We start from the raw sequence: 19,670 nt of genomic DNA, 5'->3' as shown, positions 1-19,670 counted from the left end.
ACTGCTAAGTTGTGGGAAGTGTTTCACTTTCGGCAACTGTTAATATCCGGGGTTATCCAGGCATAATGACCTCACTATTTGTGACACATTGTTGAATTTTCTGGTTCTTTTAACTTATTTAGACCTTTCTCCCCCCTCTCTATTCATTGGAAGACTGGAATGATCCTGAGTCGAGCGATAACTCAGGGCTGCTTAGCTATTGGTCATCCCATCAGAGTCAAGGCCGCGGAGGGAACGTCCCGAGAAGGCTATCAAGTAATCCTACAGAAAAGGTAATGCTGTGGAGCTATTTAGCTTAAGAAGATAAATGTTATTTTTAAGATTCCTGAGGGGTTAAATTGTGATGCCTCCTGGTTTAGATGGAATATTTATTAGGTGTTTAAATTTGTGTTCATAATATCAATATTAATTTTTCATCTAAAATGGGTTTAAAATGTATGCCACTTAGCTTGGCAGCAACCTTAGCTATCTTCGGAGGTGAAATGTTGGCCTTCAACACGCACCTATGTTGTAGACAAGCTACTGTTTTACTCTATAATTATCGGAACTCAATTCTTTATTTCCATTTTGATTGCTAATTAAAGTTTTTAGCATTCTCTCTGCATTTCTTAACCTTTTCTCCTTCCAAATAGGAAATACTGAGCTCTGAAAGAAAACTCAAGGACTCAAAAAATTGCTGGTTTGTAAGGGACCAAAAGTGTTCTTCCTGTTTGTTTTTTTTTTCCTGACTTGGGAAGATGAAATTAAATATAAAAAATAGATTTTTGTTTCAATTGAGCAATGAAAACGAATGTTGATTTACCTCCAACAGTCTGGAAATTGTAGAGGCTTTCTTTGATCTTTTCATTTGTCTTTAGATTTCACCTAGTGTTGACAAAAAGGAGTCCTGTGCACTTCTGGATTTAGTAAGCCATTACTCAACTACTTCTTGCTGGATAGGCAGTTAGGGTGTGCTTAAGGTTGAAACCAGGGATAGGGCACTCAAGTACCAGAGAAAATGACCCAGCCACAAATGCAAAGCAGACTGTCTAACAAGTATAGATAGATCACATAATGGTTAAATCTTTGGACTGCAGAGTCAAATTCCCAAGTGCAAACCTTGACTCACGCTTTTCTCTAACAACCACAACAAAAATTTCTGAGCCAGACATTATTCTAATTTCTTTATATTGCCGTGTCATATTTAATCCTGAGAACCTCCTGATGAGGTAGGTATCATTATTATTTTTACAGATGAGAAAACTGAAGTACAGAGTAATTAATCGCTTGCTTAAGGTCATATATACTAAGTGGTCGGGCAGGAATGCAAAATCAGACAGTAAGACTATCGCCCACTCTCAGCCACAATATTGCATTCCCTGGAGGTCAAAGTCCAGTTAAACAAGAGCCAGCAAGCACCAAGTGGGGCAGCAGGTATCTCAGTAGATGACTAGGGTTCGTCAATCAAGAAATCCAGGCGGAAGGGAGACAAAGACAGTAGCTTAGCATCATATAAGCTGGCTAGAGCTAGTGGGGTCCCAAACACATGGCTCCCAGGAAGGGGGCAGGCAAACCCAAAGTAAGGCGTTGTTTGATGTGGGGTTTCATGTGGAGTGAAGAACAAGACTTCTGGGGCAGAATTAAGGCTATAAATTGGAGCCACATTTATATACCAACTTGTAATGACACGACAAGGTCAAACCATGGAACGTGGAGCCAGTTCTGCTCTAGCTCATTTAGTCCAGGATTATAATAGGGAGAAAAATCAATTAACTATAACTGGCACAGAAATGACACCGATGTTAGAATTAATAGACAGGACATTAAACTAGTTATTGTAGCTGAAGTCCATATATTCAGGAAGCTAGAGGAAAGATTGAGCATGCTAAACAGAGACATGATAGATATGAAAAGACTCAAATCACCTTCTAGAGATGAAAATTATAGTAGAATTAAATTATAAATCAATAGCAAAAAGATTTCTAGGAAATCCCCATATATCTGGATACTTACTAAGTTACACATTTCTAAATCAGTCATGAGTCAAAGAAGATATCAAAAGGGAAATTAGAAAGTATTTTTTTCTGAATTAAAATGAAAACACAATATATCACAATTTATGGACTGCTGCCCAAGAAGTATTTAGAGGGAAATTTTTAAAAAACTTTTTTAATTGTATAGTATAACTTATATACAAAGCAAAGACAGTAAAAAGCAATAGTTTTCAAAGCTCTCTTCAACAAGTAGTTACAGGACAGATCCCAGAGTTGGCCATGGGCTACCATACAGTCCTCTTAGATATTTCCTTCTAGCTGCTCCAGAATATAGGAGGTGAGAAGAAATAAATATTTTTTTTATCATCACAATTGACTTATTTTTTCCTTTTTGTGAAAAATAACATATATTCAAAAAAAGCAATAAATTTCAAAGCACAGCACAACAATTAGTTGTAGGACAGATTTTAGAGTTTGGTATGGGTTACAATTCTACAATTTTAGGTTTTTACTTCTAGCTGCTTTAAGATGCTGGAGACTAAAAGAAATATCAATTTAATGATTTAGCAATCGTATTTGTTTGTTAAACCCTACTTTCTCTGTATTACTCCACCATCACCTTTGATCTTTCTGTCCCACTCTTTAGGCGTATTTGGGCTATGGCCATTCTAACTTTTCATGTTGGAAGGGGCTGTCAATAATATGGGGTAAGAAGATGAAACTATCTAATGTGCTGGAGAGACTGGGCCCTCTACGTTTCAGGAGTTACCTGGTTCAGGGACCCATCTGGAGGTTGTAAGTTTTAGAGAGCTACCCAAATGCATGGAACTTTTGTAGGATCTTATATATTGCCCTACATATTCTTTAGGATTGTCTGGAATGGTTTTGGTTGGGGGTTGGCAAATTATAATATGTAGCAATGTCTAATTGAAGCTTGTGTAAGAATGACCTCCAGAGTAGCCTCTCAACTCTATTTGAACTCTCTCAGTCACTAATACTTTATTAGTCACACTTCTTTTCTGCCTTTTGGTAAGGATGGAATTGTTGATCTCATGGTACCAGGGTCAGATTCATCCCTGGGAGTCATTTCCCATGCTGCCAGGGAGACTTTCATTCCTGGATATTATGTCCCATGTAAAGGAAAGGGCAATGATTTCACTTACAGAGTTGGGCTTAGAGAGAGTGAGGCCACATCTGAGCAACAAAAGAGGTCCTCCAGAAGTAACTCTTAGGCTACCTATAGGTAGGCTAAGCTTTTCTGCTACCTACATAAGCTTCACAAGAATAAACCTCAAGATCAAGGTCTTGGCCTATTGATTTGGGTGTCCCTAATATTTGACACAGTATCAGGGGATTCTCTGATAGTAAAGTTTAGCAGTTCCATGTGTTTTCTCCCACCCCTCAAGGGACTTTGCCAATACGTTTTGATTATCTTCTTAATATATTCTAGGATGTATCCAGGCATTATGTTAAGCTATATAGAATTAAAGGCCCTCGTTCTTATTCTGAGCTCCATGTTTCAGTTGTTCAAATGAGCTATCCAGACAGGTTGAGTTAAGTTATGTGCTACAGAAAACTTAGGTTCCAGAGAAAATAAACCTTTCTTCTTTGGTCTCAAAGAGTAGGTACAGTTCTAAAATATAGACAATGTCTTCCTTACCCCTGGGTTCTGATTTACCCTAATCCCGACCTGATCAGCTTCATTCTTACCTGTAAATACCAGGTTATACATATATAAATCAGCCTCTTGAGGGAAATTTATAGCCCTAGATTGCCTGTATAAGAAAAGAAGAAAGAGTTAAAATCAATGACCTCTGCTTCCACTTTAAGAAACTAGAATAAGCAGAGCAAATCCAACCCATTCTAAGCAGAATAAAAGAGATAATAAAGATCAGAGTGGAAATCAATGAAATAGAAAACAGAAAAAAGAGAAAATCAATGAAATCAAAACCTGCTTCTTTGGAAAGATCTCAGATAAACTGTTCAGGAAAATAAAGGACCCATTATCAGTATCAGTAATGAGAGAGGTAATATCACACAGTTGGTAAAGGAATGATAAGGGAATATTTTGAACAACTATGTGTCAATAAATTTGAGAACTTAACATGATTAGCACCAATTCCTTATTATACACGAACTACCAATGCTCACTCAAGAAGAAATAGGTAACTAGAATAGTGCTATTTCTTAAGGAAATTGAATTTTTCATTGAAGACCTTTACACAAAGAAAACTCTAGGCCCAGATGGCTTCACCAGCTTCAGGGGGCAAATTCTACCAAACGTTTTCAGAAGAAATAATACCAATTGTCTATAATCTCATCCAGAAAATAGAAGAAGGGTGACTATTTCTCAACCCATTTTTATGAGGACAACATTACTCTGATACCCAAAGCTAGGCAAAGACATTACAAGAAAAGAAAATCATAGACCAATATTCCTCATGAACATAAATGCAAAAAAATTCTTAATGAAATTTTAGCAAATTGAATACAACAATATTTTTTAAAAAAGATAATAAACCATGACCAAGTGGGGTTTAGCCAAGGAATGAAAGGTTGATTTAATATTCAGAAATAAGCCAATGTAATTCACCATATTAGTAGATCAAATGGCCCTATAAATAGATAAAGAGAATACATATGGTTATAAAAATAGGGAAAAAGCATTTGACAAAATGCATCAATTGCAAAGAAGACTCTCAACACTAAACAGAAGGAAACTTTTAATCTGAAAAAGGTCTATCTATGAAGAACCTACAGTTAATATCATATTTGATGGTGAAAGATTGATGCTTCTCCCTTTTAAGATCAGGAACAAGGCAAGGTGTCCCCCTTTACCATTTCTATCCAGCACTGCATTAAGGCTTTTAACCAGTGTAACAAAATGAGGAAAAGAAATAAAAGGCATCTAGATTGACATTTTCTATGTTGAAAATCCTGTGAAATCTACAGAAACCTTCTATAAGTAATATATCAGTTTAGCAAGTTTACAGGGCAATATATTGATTTTATTCCTTTATGCTAACAACAAACAATTGGAAATTGAAATAAAGCAAACATCTTTTACAATAACCTCAGCAGTTAAACACTTAGGGAAAAATCTGACAAAGTATATTCAAGACGTGCTCATAAAACTACAAAACATTGCTGAGACACATTAAGGAATATACAGATAAATTCAGGGATATAAGGCATTCATGGATTGGAAGACAATAATATTATGATGTCCATTCCCATTAAATTGATCTTCGATTCCATGCAATCTCAATTAAAACACCACCTGACTGCTTTTAGAGAAACTGTCAAATTGATTTAAAAATTCATATAGGAATTCAAACGACCTAGAGTAGCAAAACAATTTTGAAAAAGAACAAAGTTGGCTGATCTATTTTACCTGACCTCGTGGCTGATCATAAAGTTATAGTAATAAAGATGATGCGGTATGGGCACAAAAGTAGATAATTAGATCAATGGGACAGAATAGTATATCCAGAAATAGATCTGCACATATACAGTAAATTGATTTTTGACAAAAATAATTGGTGAAGAAAGGATATTCTTTCTGAAAATGGTGATGGAACAATTGGATATACATATGCAGAGAAATGAATTTTGATCCATGCCTCATAACATAAACAAGAATTAACTCAGCATTAGAATTATAGACCTAAATGTAAAATCAAAAATTGTAAATATTTTAGATGAAAACATAGGAGAAAATATTTGTGACCTTGGATTAGGCAAAGATTTTAAAGATATAACACCAAAAGCACAATCCGTAAGAATATAAATTGATAAACTAGACTTCATGAAAATTAAGAACTTCTATTTGAAGACTACCTACTAAGACAATGAAAAGACAAGCCACAGACTAGGAGACAATATTTGTAAGTCATGTATTTTCAAAATACATACGCATATATGAATATCATGTGCACACACACACACAAAAAACCTCAAGAAAACGTCAGCAGATGAATGATTTGAATAGACAATTTACCAAAGAACATAAACCAAAGAAAATGTACAGGAAAAGATGCTCAATGTCATTAGGTCTCAGTAGAATTCAAAATAAACCCACAAGAAAGTCCCACTATGTATCTAGTAGAATGTCTACTGTTTAAAAGTCTGACCATACCAAGTGTTGGTGAGAATGTGGAGCAGCTGGAATTCTCATACACAGTTGCTGGAAAGTCAAACAGTTTAGTGACTTTGGAAAGTAGTTTGACACTTTCCCAAAATGTTAATCATATAACTATTCTATGACCCAGCCATTCCACTCCTAGGAATTTACCTAAGAGAAATGAAAGCCTATGTCCATATGAACACCTGTACATAAAAGTTCATAGTTGCTTTGATTGTAATAGCCAAAAGAAAAAACTGACAACAACCGAATAAGGAAATAAAGACACATTATGATATAGCCATGCAATAGAACACTACTCAGCAATAAAAAGGACTAAACTCTTGCTACATGCAACAATATGGATGAAACTCAAAATAGTTATGTTGAGTGAGAGGAACAAGACCATCAGGAGGGCATATTTGATTCCATTTAAACAGAATTTCAGAAAATGCTAACTAATCTTGATGGGTAGGAGGGAGGGATTTTTAAGGGGCACAAGGAAACTTTGGGGGGTGAATTGGGGGGTGAGGTGATGTATGTGTTCACGATTCCAAGTGTTATGTTTCTTTCACAGGTGTATACACATTTTAAAACTTACCAAATTTTACACTTTAAATATGTGCATGTCAATTGTTGTATATCACGTCAGTTATTCTTTGATAATCTGCTTTTAAAAAATTCCTAAAAAACAAACACGCAAAAATCAAAATGGTGATTATAATGACTAAGTGATTACTTTGGGCATAGGTAGTCAGGGAAGGCCTCTCTCAGGGAGAGGGCTCATCAATGGCTTTGATCAAAATGGCAGATGTTGGGGAAGATTAGAGATTGATCCTGTCTGGGGCTCTCCCCGGGCTCGCTGGAGGCTGAAATGAGTACATCATCGTGTCGGCTGGTGTGCATTTAGCACACTGAGGTTTACTGTCTACCCTGGATAGAATCGCCTAGGAATTGGCTGGGACTGCAGCCACCGACTCAGTGTCCTACAGGAGAGAGAACTTAGGCAAGGAAGGGGATGATTCTAAAAAAACAACTGCAGTAAATTTAACTTTAAAAATCTCTACTTAGGGTGCACGGGTGGTTCAGTGGTATAAAGCTTGCCTTCCATGCGGGAGACCCGGGTTCCATTTCCAGACCATGAAACCCCACCAAAAAAAAAAATCTCTACTTAGAAGCAAGGGTTTTGTTTAATCTAGAAAAGAAAGGAAGATAGGGAGGGAGGCGAGGAGGGAGGTTGGTAGTAGGGTGGGAGGAGAGAGAATCCCTATGAAAATGAGGATTATTTGTCTTTGTATTAATGCAATTTGCCTTTATCTGAAAAACAAAACTTACTGCAAAATGGAGGAAAAGTAGCAGAAAATTAGAAAATTAGAGGTTCATATTAACTGTGAAGCTACACTTTATGTTTAGCTAAAGCAACAAGAAGCGAAATTCTTAGAGATTTCGTCACCTGAATAATTTCTAATATATTTATCTTCTTCCCAGCATCTGTAGTACCTATCGTTGCTTATTTTTTAAAAGAACACAACCATATTTCATTACAAATAACAATAAACATCTTCATGTGACAGAAACTTCTAGAGGCAGAATTTTCCTTTCTTCTAAGTACTAAAATATGATTTTAACAAATGCTATGAATCAAGACATACCCTTTCATATGTGAAGAATAATAAAACTGGCATTTCAAGTAGCAACCTGACAACTCATAAAGAATGTTATAAACATATCATACTTCGTTAGTTCAGTTATGTCTCATTTGGTGCCACTCATGTTATTCTTATTCAATGTAGCAAATGCTTGCACAAATTTGTCTTTTTAATATTTTTTTCCTGTCATGTGCATGTGGCCATAACTGGATGAAAGGAAAGGCAAACCACCAACGTCATTCCCAAGAGACCTGAACTGTCTCAAAAATCATTAAAAAATATTTTTCCTCCCCAAATATATTTGGGCATCTTATGAATAAATCAGTTGAATCAATGGTTCTTTTTTCCAGGCAACTTTTAAGCTTGATGTTGCTTCCTTTGTAAGGAATGTGGATATATTGAATGTGGCCATTAGGTTTAAATTCATAAACCAATCAAAGGACTCCCGCCCCCACCCCACACAGAGGTTAGATTAGAGAGGATACAAACTGGTGACCCAAAGATTATTTTTGGCCTGCACATTATTATTTTTTTTTTAATTTGTTGCAACTTTTAGATATAGAGAGGTTTCACACTAGAATTTACAGATTTCTGGCTTGTCTTGAGAAAATCGGAAGAATGGATAACAATGATAACATTAGACTCATGTTCTCTAATGACCCCAGTCAGATCCCCTCAACATGGAGTGCTCGCTCAGGTTTGCTGTGCTCTCCACCATTCCCTTTGGCAGCCCTTACTCTTAGCTCTAGTCTGCTTTCTTCATTTCCATTACTTGTCAGGTCCCCTAGGGCATTTGAACATGCAACCCCTACATATAGAAGCTTTGGACTAAAGGACTGCCAGAGGATAACTGTCTTAGTCCCATCTTTTAAGCAGAGGAATTTCTGAATCAGAATGAATAAATGTCTGAATTTTCTATCTTAGAAATGATCATTAAAAAAAAGTTTAAGATTCTCATGAAACTCTGTTCAATTCGAAGTAATCTTTACTGTCTTCCTTATTTTGATCTTTTCGCACTACTCCCCCTTGCCCACCCCCTCCTCATATTTAGGTCTTATTGGAAATTGAGAGTGAACTGGCCAAAATATACCTGACTAGGTTAAAAGCAAGCAAACACGGCTTTATGGATATTTCCATTCTTAACAAGTAAGCATAGTTACAGCAATGCTAGGTAATAGCAGCAGACAGAAAGACAAGTAAACAAACAGCACACCACAGGGAGATTGAAAATTGTACCCTTGGCCAAATCAAAGTTTAGGCTAAGAGTTAGACTACAGCATGGTGACAGAGACATGCAAGAATAATGACCTTTGACCAAAATCTTTTCAAATATGCAATGCAGAAAAGACTGTTTGTCATGCATTGGTTTTTTAAGTAAAGTTCACACATACGGAAAGTAAAATGTCAACATCAATTGGAAATTGTCTGCATGGAATTTCATAGGATAGGGATTGATGAGTAAAGCTTCTTAATTTTTTCTTACTATTTTCAGAATCATGGATGGGAAATCCCTTTTCTCCAGTCTCTGTGTGTATCTTACTTTCAGTCCAGGTGGAAATTGAAAGATGCCAGAGCCATCTGAAGCTGTCTGGAAAAATAGATTTTCCTTTCATGTAGCCAACCAGGAAATGATGAGCATTAGATTATGAAATTAATTTTCCCCAAATTGAATCCTGCCCATGGGCTGCTTCCTTGCTCCTGTCCTCTGATTAGTTGAATATTTCAAAGACTGTGCACACATCTAAATACATGTGTGTGTATATAGTGATTGTTTTGCATTTGTGGATATAAACAGATTCTCAATAGGATTGCAATTAACAAACTTCTCAGGGCAGGTGGTCCTCAATTCCCTCTCCTGTAAAATGAGGGTGATGATTCTAAATGGTCTCAAATTATGCTCACAGAAAAGGAAGGAATCTAAGTACCCATTCTTTAATAATAGTAGCAATTGTGACATCAGTATAGTAGTAATAGTGATACTAATATTAGCATTAATATTATCATAAGCTATTCAAAGTCACAAGTTACTAAGTGATCTGCTAACGGCCGTATATCTAGTTATTGGCAGAGACAGAACCAGAACTCAGGTCTCTCAACCCTTGTGCAGCAAATGTCTTGATATTTATGTCTTTAATTCTTGGATGGAATACTTCTCCTTCTTTCACCCCTCTTCTCTCATTGTTGTTGTTCTAGATTGATTTTTGTAACTTTTCTGTTTTTTGCTGTCTTAAGCATGTTTGCAGTCTCTTGTTCACTGACCGTGGAGTGGAAAGTCTATGACGTCATTCTCTAACTCAGCCCATATGAACATTATTGCATACTGGACCTAAATTTGATTTATTTTCTTCTAAAATGTCTTTCAAAATAAGCAGATACACTTTGATTGCAGAGATTTTATTTGTTAAAGAAGTTATTATAACTTAGAATGATACCTTTTCATCCCTGCTACCATGGACATTATCTGAGAGAACTGTTTTTTATAACTTGTAAAATTTAAAGGTAATGTTTATGGATATAACTAGATTCCCCATAGGATTACTATTAGCGAGGTCTCAAGGCTGACAGATGATATGAGTGATATATAGATGATATAAAACTGCCTGTTTTAAGTAACATTTCCTAAGCAAATATATGCTTTAACAGAAGCAATAGTTTGATAAAATTTGACAAATGCTTAGAAATTTATAATTCTTTCAAAATCATTTCTTATTTTCTTAGTTGAAATATATGGTCAGGGTGGTGCAAGGATGGCTCAGTGGTAGAATTCTTGCCTGCCATGCCAGAGACCTGGGTTCAATTCCTGGACCCTGCACATTCCAAAAAAAAAGAAAGGAAAAATATGGTTTCTTTCCTCAGAGTTGTCAATCTAGTGGACATCTCTCCTATTCCATTGGTCTCAGGAAAAGATGCTACAAACTCAGACAGTCAAAACTGCAATTGACATGTTTGTATAATCATGTCCATGCTGAAACCAGCATTATAATCCAATTAAAAGACAAAATTCCAAATTTTATAGATTTGACAGCAGCAGTATATTAATTACCAATTGCACATCTTACACTTTGAATAATTATCATTTACTACTATATTCATCTTGAAGAAATATGCTCAGAATAATTTATGCGACAGGAAGAATTGCCTGTGAACAATAAAGTTGCACTGAGTTATAACCCATACACATTAAAATGATCTAAATTTTATCACAATCCAACACATTTCCATCAAAGCACCATGGCAATCACTCAAACAAAAACAGTGGAATTTTAAGCTTGGGATTGACAACCTTAAAGACATCAATGCTATTTTGTTGTTATTTCTTCATTGAGTGTTTGAAATATGAGCATTCTCAGTACTTCAGAGAATATATAATAGGAGGAAACTATTTCTTGATGATTTTTAACATCATTTGATATATAAAAACATTTGTGTCCATATCAAAGTGTTACAAATCACTAAGATTATGTGTCTTTATAATCAGTGAGTCTAAAATTTTTATTCCAATTTCAAACTTCAAGTTACACAAAGCAATTTATGCTATACTTTTCCTACCCAACTGAAAAGATTCTGGACAGCAAATCAGATACTTTGGCTTCTAGTACTTGTTTGGATACTGCCCAGTTCTATGATTTGGACCAGTTCACTTCACCTTTTTGTATCTCATTGTAGTCATCCCTAAAATGGGCATTGGACCAAGGTAGTCCTTCAGTTCCCTTCAAATTTTCAGTTTAATTATAAATTTTGGTTCTTGAACCTGTCAAAATCAGAAAAGTTTCTCTCTCTCTTTGTTAATTATAAAACAAGAAGATCCCCAAAAGGATGATTTCCCCAATACCTCCTTAGCTCCACCCAATGCAGAAGTTGTTTGAGCAACAATTACATTTTGTTTAAAGCCTGAGAATGGAATTCTTTGATTGGGAATCGGGTCTACCTAGAAAGAGGTTTCATATAATTTTTTACTTCAAATATTGTAACCCTTTACCTTTTCTCCTATCTCTGCTTCCCTCTCCTCTGTTCTAACAATTTTCTTTTAGTGGTGTTATCTTTCTCTTCTACAGCTAGTTTTGATATCTGAGACTTTTGCTTGACTACTCTCTCTGACCCTCATCCCATCTATTCAATCACCAATTTGATTCTCCTTTTTAATATTTTAAAAATCTGGTCTTTATTTTCCCTCTACTTTTATGACCCTAGCGCAGTATTTCTCAGAGTTTGTTTCACAGACCACACACACCCAAAACCCCCAGAATTCTTATAATTGGAAGCCCTTGCAATGCCCTGTTTTGATTTCTGGGAGTCTAGACCTTCAGAATCAAAATAATCTCCAGGGCTAGGGGTCTGCAGACCTACATTATTATCAAGTGCCCATTTCAACATTCTTAGAATTCTTTACCTTCTCTGATACAGTCTGGATGTAGGTTGAAGACTAATGCATGCTGAAACAGTTTTGGACTGCTGCCTTTAGTTATTCCACCAGTATCATACAGCACCTTCTTTTAGATAGAGAATTATCTGCCATCTCTTATTTTCAACCTTTGATGTTTCTGCCAAAACTCAGAGTTAGTAAGAAAACCCATTTAACATCCCATTACACTTAATTTAATTCATTTTGTCCTACCTTTGTAAGCTTTCTAAATATTAATGAATACATGACTAGTTAACTTAGGCATGATTAGTTTCATCATATCTTACGTTTTCTTACTTAAACAGATTTAGTTTGAAAAAGATGATATTCCCTAATAAAATTCTCTGGTACTTTTTGAAGCATAGGCCTGAGGTTCCTAGTTTCCCTGTTATATTTTTCCATTCCATCCTCTTAACTATTTTTACTTAAACTCTTTTCTTTCTGTGTCACAGATGATCTTTGGGGGGGGGGGGTGCAAGGACAGAAATGTCTTTAATATTTTTTATTTTTTTTATTCTCTAATATTATTAGATGCTGTTGCCATTGCTAGAATACACACATCCACAGACATACACACACACACACACACACACACACACATGCATTTTAGTTACTGGAGCACTATGGCAGAGAAATTGGTTGGAGACTTTAGCTGCTGAGGTGGTAGGGATAATGGCAGAATACTTTATAGAGGATGGGAATTTCTCCTGCCAGTCTATATGGAAAATTATCATTTTATCTGAAATCTAAAGAATGTTATATAAACAGAAGGTGTCCATCTTTGTTACATTTTCATTGTTGCAGACACAATGGAGATGATTCTCAGAAGTGGGTGTTCGGAACTGATGGCTGCATTTATTCCAAGGTAAGGACTTTATAAGCTGCAGTTTCTATTCCTAAATTTTTCTGTTCCATATTGTTGTAAAGTGCACTGTCTATTGTTTAGAGGAAAAGGTGCTATTTCTGCACGAATGATTTCTGTCCATAACTGTAAGGTTAGTATTTAAGCTTATTTAACTCAATACTTTCCTTTGAGGTTGTGTTTGATTTGAAAACACAAACTTTCCAAAGCCAAAATAACTTTTCCCCATTCATTGTTGTGATACAACCCAGAATTTCAGGGCATCAGTTTCCTTACGCATTAAAATGAGAGGATCAGCACTTTGGAAAATAGGCCATATCTATTAAAGCTGAACATTACTATACAACCCAGCATCTTCCTGCCCTGTGAATGGTTTTCTCCAGCCAGGTGCTCTGGGTGGCGTTTCTAGTGGAGGGCCATTGATGGGGCACCTCCCTGTGCTTCCTTCAGCACATGCTCCATGGGTGGCTTTGCTGTAGAGTGCCACCAGCTAGGCACTTCTCAGTGGATGGCTTCACATGGCATCTGAAAGCAGATTTCCAGTGAATACCTCTGGTGTGGCACCTCAGGGACTTCTTGGATATCTAGTGAGTCCCAACTGTGTTCTTTCCATTAAAATCTGGATCTCCACCTCAGAACAGGCCTCTGCTTAGCTGTTCTAGCTCAGGCCTAGGGGTAATGGCGACTTCCTGTATCTGCTCATATTCTTTAGAATTCACTTCGACACTTACTTGCCAATTCCCTGTTACTTCAGTTTACTGTAATTACTGAAATTATTCCTGATCAAATTACTATGTGGTTTCTGTCTCTTTATTGGGACCCTGACTGATGTCCATAGTAACTGTTTTTTTATGTTCTAGAAATCTATGGTTGAACTATCATTCCATGCAACCTGCATCAATTTAGAAGTTAATAGAGCTTAGTAAAATTAAAATTCAAAAATTTATCACAACAGCGTTTCCATGAGTGGTTATTTGTGGGCACGCTGGCTGAAATCTCAACCCTACTCTTGAACTCAACTGGGACATGTGCACACCTTTAATTAGCTCTGCTCCTGGCAAAGCATGGAACTTGACACAGCCATCCAATGTCATATCATTTTTCAAAATTACATGTATCTTATTTCACACTGAGATGTATCCCAACTTTTCCCCTTATTTATTGTTTTAATTTTCAGCTGCTAAAGCAAATATCATTCAGTGGATCAGCTGCACTATAGGAATTCAGTGGCTTATGGCTTCAGGAAGGCTTGCTACCTCCTAGGGTTGGTATCTTCTGGCTGGCTGGCAATCTTTGGGGTTCCTTGGCTTTTCCATCACAGGGCATTATTTTCTCCTCTCTTTTCTGGGTTCTGTTGACTTCCAGCTTCTGGCTGCTTCCTCTTTCTGTCTGAGTTTCATTCTGCCCTATAAAAGACTCTAGTAATCCATAAATAGTTGATTCCGTTGGGCCACACCATAACTGAAGTAACATCTTCAAGAGATCCTATTTACAATGGGTCCTTACCCACGGGCCAGGGGTCATTTTGTGGGGTATGTAATTCAATCCTCATCCTCCATCCTTCATCCTATTTCTGATCTCCACCAAACTTCTGAGTCAGAGTGGGACACTAGGCTGGTAGAGAGGGAGTCACAGAAAGAGTGAAGCTTAAAGTGTAATATTGTATCAAAATGTCCCATCAGCCTCTGTCTTATCCATGGCTTATACCTGCCCATGATAACTTCATTTTGAAGCATACCTTAACCCAGCAGACTCCTGTTACTAAAGAACATAATTCTATCCTATATAAGTCTCACCCTCCCCACCAACATACATAAAAAAGCAAAACAAAAGTTTAAGTATGTTTGCCTCAGAGTTTTGTTTCTCTCCCAACATTCAGGTACCCAAACATCCATTTCTACTCCCTTGACCTGTTCACCTCTCTTTACTCCCCCAACTCCCATTTCATAATTTTTAAATTATCCCCAACAATATTACTGCTATATAATAAATAATGCACAATTTCATGTTTCAAACACAAATTATTTTTAAAAGGCCTCCAGTTTACAAAACTTTCAAAGTACCATTCCCAAAGACAATTGTTTACTTTTTTATTATAGTTGTTCTATAATTACAGAGCAAAACTATTTATTAATGAGATATTGCATTCTTTTAGAGGTTTAGAACTTTAGATTCAATCTAAATTTAGTCATATCCCAAGATATTTCCATCTAGTTAAAGATTAAAGGAAGAATAATTTGATAATTATTTGTGGCTGGATCACAAATGGAGCTCATGCTATTTATTAAAAAAAGAAAAAAGATAGAAATCACCGCCCTAGTATACTAATAACTAATCTTGGCTCCAATATTATTAGCTGTGTGGCCTTAGGCAAGTCATTTAACCTTTCCAAAATTCAAGTTCTTCTGCAAAGTGGATATATTAATACCAGCATATTCAGTATTTGGCACAGATCCTGCCTTACAATCGCTAGTGGTTAAGTGTTTTTCTCTTGCTTTTAAAAAATTTTTTTTTTAAGTTAAGTCCTCTTCTATTCATTTGCAAAAGGAAAAATAAAACTACCTCACTTCCTGTAAGCAATTCACCATGTTCATCAAATTTAGATTAAAAATTAAACATGGAACATAAAATATGTAGAAGAAAGCATGGATTAAATTGATTTAACCCAGAGTAACCATGAGTAGAAATCTTTGTAAACATGAAAACAAAAGACAGATTCCATGCAGGAAAAGATGAATGGCTTTGAGAATAAACATTAAAAAAAACACCTAAATCTAAAATAGCATAAGTGAAAATAAATTAAAAATAGGGAAAATATTTGCAACATAAATGTCAGAGGGGGTTAATTCTCTTAATATGTAATAAGCCTTATATATTAAATGAAAAACTACCCACTTCAAGAGAAAAATGGGCAAAAGATATGACAAGAAAATACAATAGGAGAAAAATTAAAAAGAGCCAAATCAAATAAAAAGGTCAGTCTCATTAGGTATTAAATGAATGTAAAACAATGAGCTGGTATTTTCTCCTTATGTAAATATGTAAAAAATGTAAACCTTGGGGATGTACAATGTTGATGATGATGTTTGTATTAATCTGCATAACAGATTACCCTAAACCATAGTTTAGGGTATAGATAATAAATGTTTATTATCACTCAGTTTCTGAGGGCCAGGAATCTAGGAGTGGCTTAGGTGATAATTCTAATGCAGAGTCTCATGAAGCTGCAATGAAGGCATCAGCTGGAGTTGTGGTCATCTAAATCTTGACTGGGGCTGCAAGATCAGCTTCTAAACACACTTACATTGTTTTTGCCCAGAGGCTACAATTCCTTGCCCCATACCCTCTCCATAGAGCTGCTCACAAGCTTGCCCCAGAGCTAGTGATCTAAAAGGACAAGAGAACAAAATGAAGCTACAATGTCTTCTGTAGCCTAATCTCAGAAGTGACACACCACAATTTTTGCTTTATTTTCTTGGTCACATAGACCAAACCTGGTATAATGTGGAAAGGGATTATACAAGGGCATGAGAGCAGACGGCAGGAACATTAGGCACCCTGTTGGAGGTTTGTCCAATATTTCTGAGGGTGGCTTTGACAACATTTATCAAAATCCTAAGAATGCATATTCCTTTTGACCTAGAAATTCCACGTTATAGCAACTTACCCCCAAGGAATTAATCAGTGGGATGTACCATGATATATTTTTAAAGATTTCCATTATGACATTGTTTATAACAGTGAAAATTAAGAACAGGTTTCATATTTAACAGTGAGATTGGATAAAAATATTACAGTATGTCTATTATGGATACATTACGTTGGCATTACAAATAATGTAGAAGAATTTCTGATGACAAGAAAATACTAATGCCATTAATTGAGAAAAATCAGGTCAGAAAGCAATTTTATTAATATTTTCTCAAAGGAAAAAACATATGTAAAGAGAAACAAAACTGAAAGTTCATACCCCAAATGGATGGTGGGAAGATGGATAATTATTTTCTTTGAGCTTTTCTCTGTTTTCAACTACAAGTATTTATAATCAGGAAAAAGAGAGAGATACTTCAAAAATATGCTTGATCATTGTACAGACCAAGAAGAGATCGAGTCTTCAAAGTTTAAAACACTCTGGGGAGACTCTGCTGGCCTTCCAGTTGTACTTGCCTTGAGGACAAAAACACTCTTGTGGAGTCCCAAGTTAGGACGAAATATGTAGCCTTTCAAACGTAATAGAGGGAACCTCTTCTGGGTGATGAAGATAGTTTCCCAGCCCCTTAGGAGAAAAGTTCTCATAAATGAAAGTCTTTTTTAGCAACCAGAGAGTTGGCATTTTATCCTAAGGGTGACTTTTGTTACGTATGAAATTCTTAGCATGATCTCACTGAGTTTTGATAGAGAAACTCTCCCTCAAGGAATTGGAACTTACTCAAATCACAAAGCCAGTAAATAGCATGGCTGGAATTTCATACCAGGAAAGACATATAGGATGTTAATCAGTATGTACTAGGGTACTAGTTAAAGTTCTGGAGTGAGAATGATATGATCAAAGACCTTTTTATGATAATATATTTGCTGGTGTAGCACAAGTGGATTAGAACAAAAAGAATGAAAATGAAGCTCAAAGGGCAGAAGGACTGGGAAAATAATGAGGGATTAAGAGATGAGAGATGAATTTAGCACAATGAGTGAGGAAAAGTTGGAAGATTAGGACCCCTACCTCACCCCACAGAAGAGAAGCTTAGAATTCCTGATTTTGGAGGTTAAGAGTTATTTTATTGGTAGTCTGATGATTGAGCACATGGGTGCCTGAATGGAATTCAGTATCAGTTGTACTTGGAGCAGAGAACACGAAAGAGCTTGGTAGCAGTGCTAGATAAAATAGCCATCTCCTGGACCTGGGAAGGACAAGATTAAAAGTAGGCATGGTGGGTGGGCCAGGGTTGCTCAGCAGGCAGAGTTCTTGCCTGCCATGCCGGAGACCCAGGTTCGATTGCTGGGGCCTGCCCATGCAAAAAAAAAAAAAGAGAGAGAAAGAAAGTATGCATGGTTTAGAATAATTCCAAAGGGAGAATGCCAGGACAATTTTTAGATGTCTTCATCAGTTCTCATCACTTTGTGTAATTTGTGTATGTCTGCCTCCTTTGTGAGACTATCAACACTACGAAGCAAAGCCCAGGATCTTTATTTTAAATTTTTGTCTTTGCTTGTGTGATGACTACAGAATGTCCAGTCCCATCATGGCCCTACTTTTTGGACACTTTCTCATCCATCTCATTAAAAATATTTTCAAGTTCCAGGTAAAACTCCTTTCCAGGAAATGAACCTTATAAGAAACTTATATAAAATATATTTACCTCTATTAGAGGATGTGGAACATGAAACTACTATAAGAATATGAAAGGATTTGTGATTGCCAGATTGGAGCCATGCCATTGTCATGTTGTTTCAGAATGTGCCTACTGTTTATTTTGCCTTTTATAAATTGCTTCGTTTAATGCCCTAATAATTTAGACCATATTTGATATAATTTCCTGCTACTCATATTTCCTCTCACATTGAAAACTTCATGGCCTTTGGTTGCTGAATTTTGGCTTTCATGTTTACTGCAGAATCAATATAAAATAATCTATTTCTCTGTTAGCTAGCACATTCACTCCAATTGAATTGTCTGGGGCATGTTTAAGATAATAGGAGCTGACATGAAAAAATTGTGCAGTGCAATAGATATGACAACAGCTTCAAGGTAAAATGGAAATCTTATTTTTTTAAGATTAAATTTCCTTTTGCTAATATTTCGGTTTAAATTAGTTTTCAGAAATCTCTTTCCAAGATTCCCAGTTAGTGTGTGCAAAGTAAAGTCACTACTTTTAATTGGGTCTTTCTTTGGAAGTATGTATATTTTCCAAAATTAATACACACATATAATAAAAATTAATATTAGAAAATAATATGTTATATGAGAAGTAGAAGTCTCCTTCTTCCTAAATTTCAAACCCAGTCCCTAGAGTTATTCACTAACAGCAGGATTTTGTGTATGTTTCCAGAAATTACTATGCATATATTTACATTATACTATGGTCAGCCCTTAATAAAAAGCAGTATGTGCTAGTTGTAAAAACAATAAAAACCACCCTCCGATAATTTAGAACTGAATAAAATAATAAATCAAAGTATATCTCATACCTATTCCTCAAAAATTATCATTGAAGTTGTGTCATTCTTGAACCCTTGGATGGATAGATAAATAAATAGATGATATAGAATATATATAATAAATATAATGTAAATATTATTTTGGGACCTGCTTTTTTCCATTCAGTAATATATTATGGCCATCTTTCCATATTGACATCTACATTTAGTGCTGTCTTTTAAAATTTATGATCAATATTTCACCTTTGCGATCTATTTGATTGATTTAGCCTGTTCTAGTTTGCTAGCTGCCAGAATGCAATATACCAGAAATAGAATGGCTTTTAAAAGGGGAATTTAATGAATTGCTAGTTTGCAGTTCTAAGGCTGAGAAAATGTTCCAATTAAAACAAGTCTATAGAATTGTCTATTCAAAGGTGTCCAGGGAAAAATACCTTGGTTCAAGAAGGCCGATGAAGTTCAGGGTTTCTCTCTCAATTGGAAGGGCACGTGGCAAACATAGAGT

General features: G+C 35.8%; 1 protein-coding gene across 1 annotated transcript in view; it reads left to right on the top strand.

Moving 5' to 3' along the window:
• The window catches only part of DCDC1 (doublecortin domain containing 1), a 544,066-nt gene that overhangs the window by 342,358 nt on the left and 182,038 nt on the right, over positions 1-19,670 (top strand). The window contains 2 exon segments of the mRNA XM_077114307.1: positions 154-272; positions 12,952-13,012. Of these exon segments, the coding sequence (XP_076970422.1) occupies positions 154-272; positions 12,952-13,012 (180 nt within the window).

This window comes from Tamandua tetradactyla, chromosome 8 (genome assembly GCF_023851605.1).
Source record: "Tamandua tetradactyla isolate mTamTet1 chromosome 8, mTamTet1.pri, whole genome shotgun sequence".
In the NCBI taxonomy this organism is placed as follows: Eukaryota; Metazoa; Chordata; class Mammalia; order Pilosa; family Myrmecophagidae; genus Tamandua; species Tamandua tetradactyla.
This window is presented reverse-complemented; position numbering and strand designations above follow the sequence as displayed.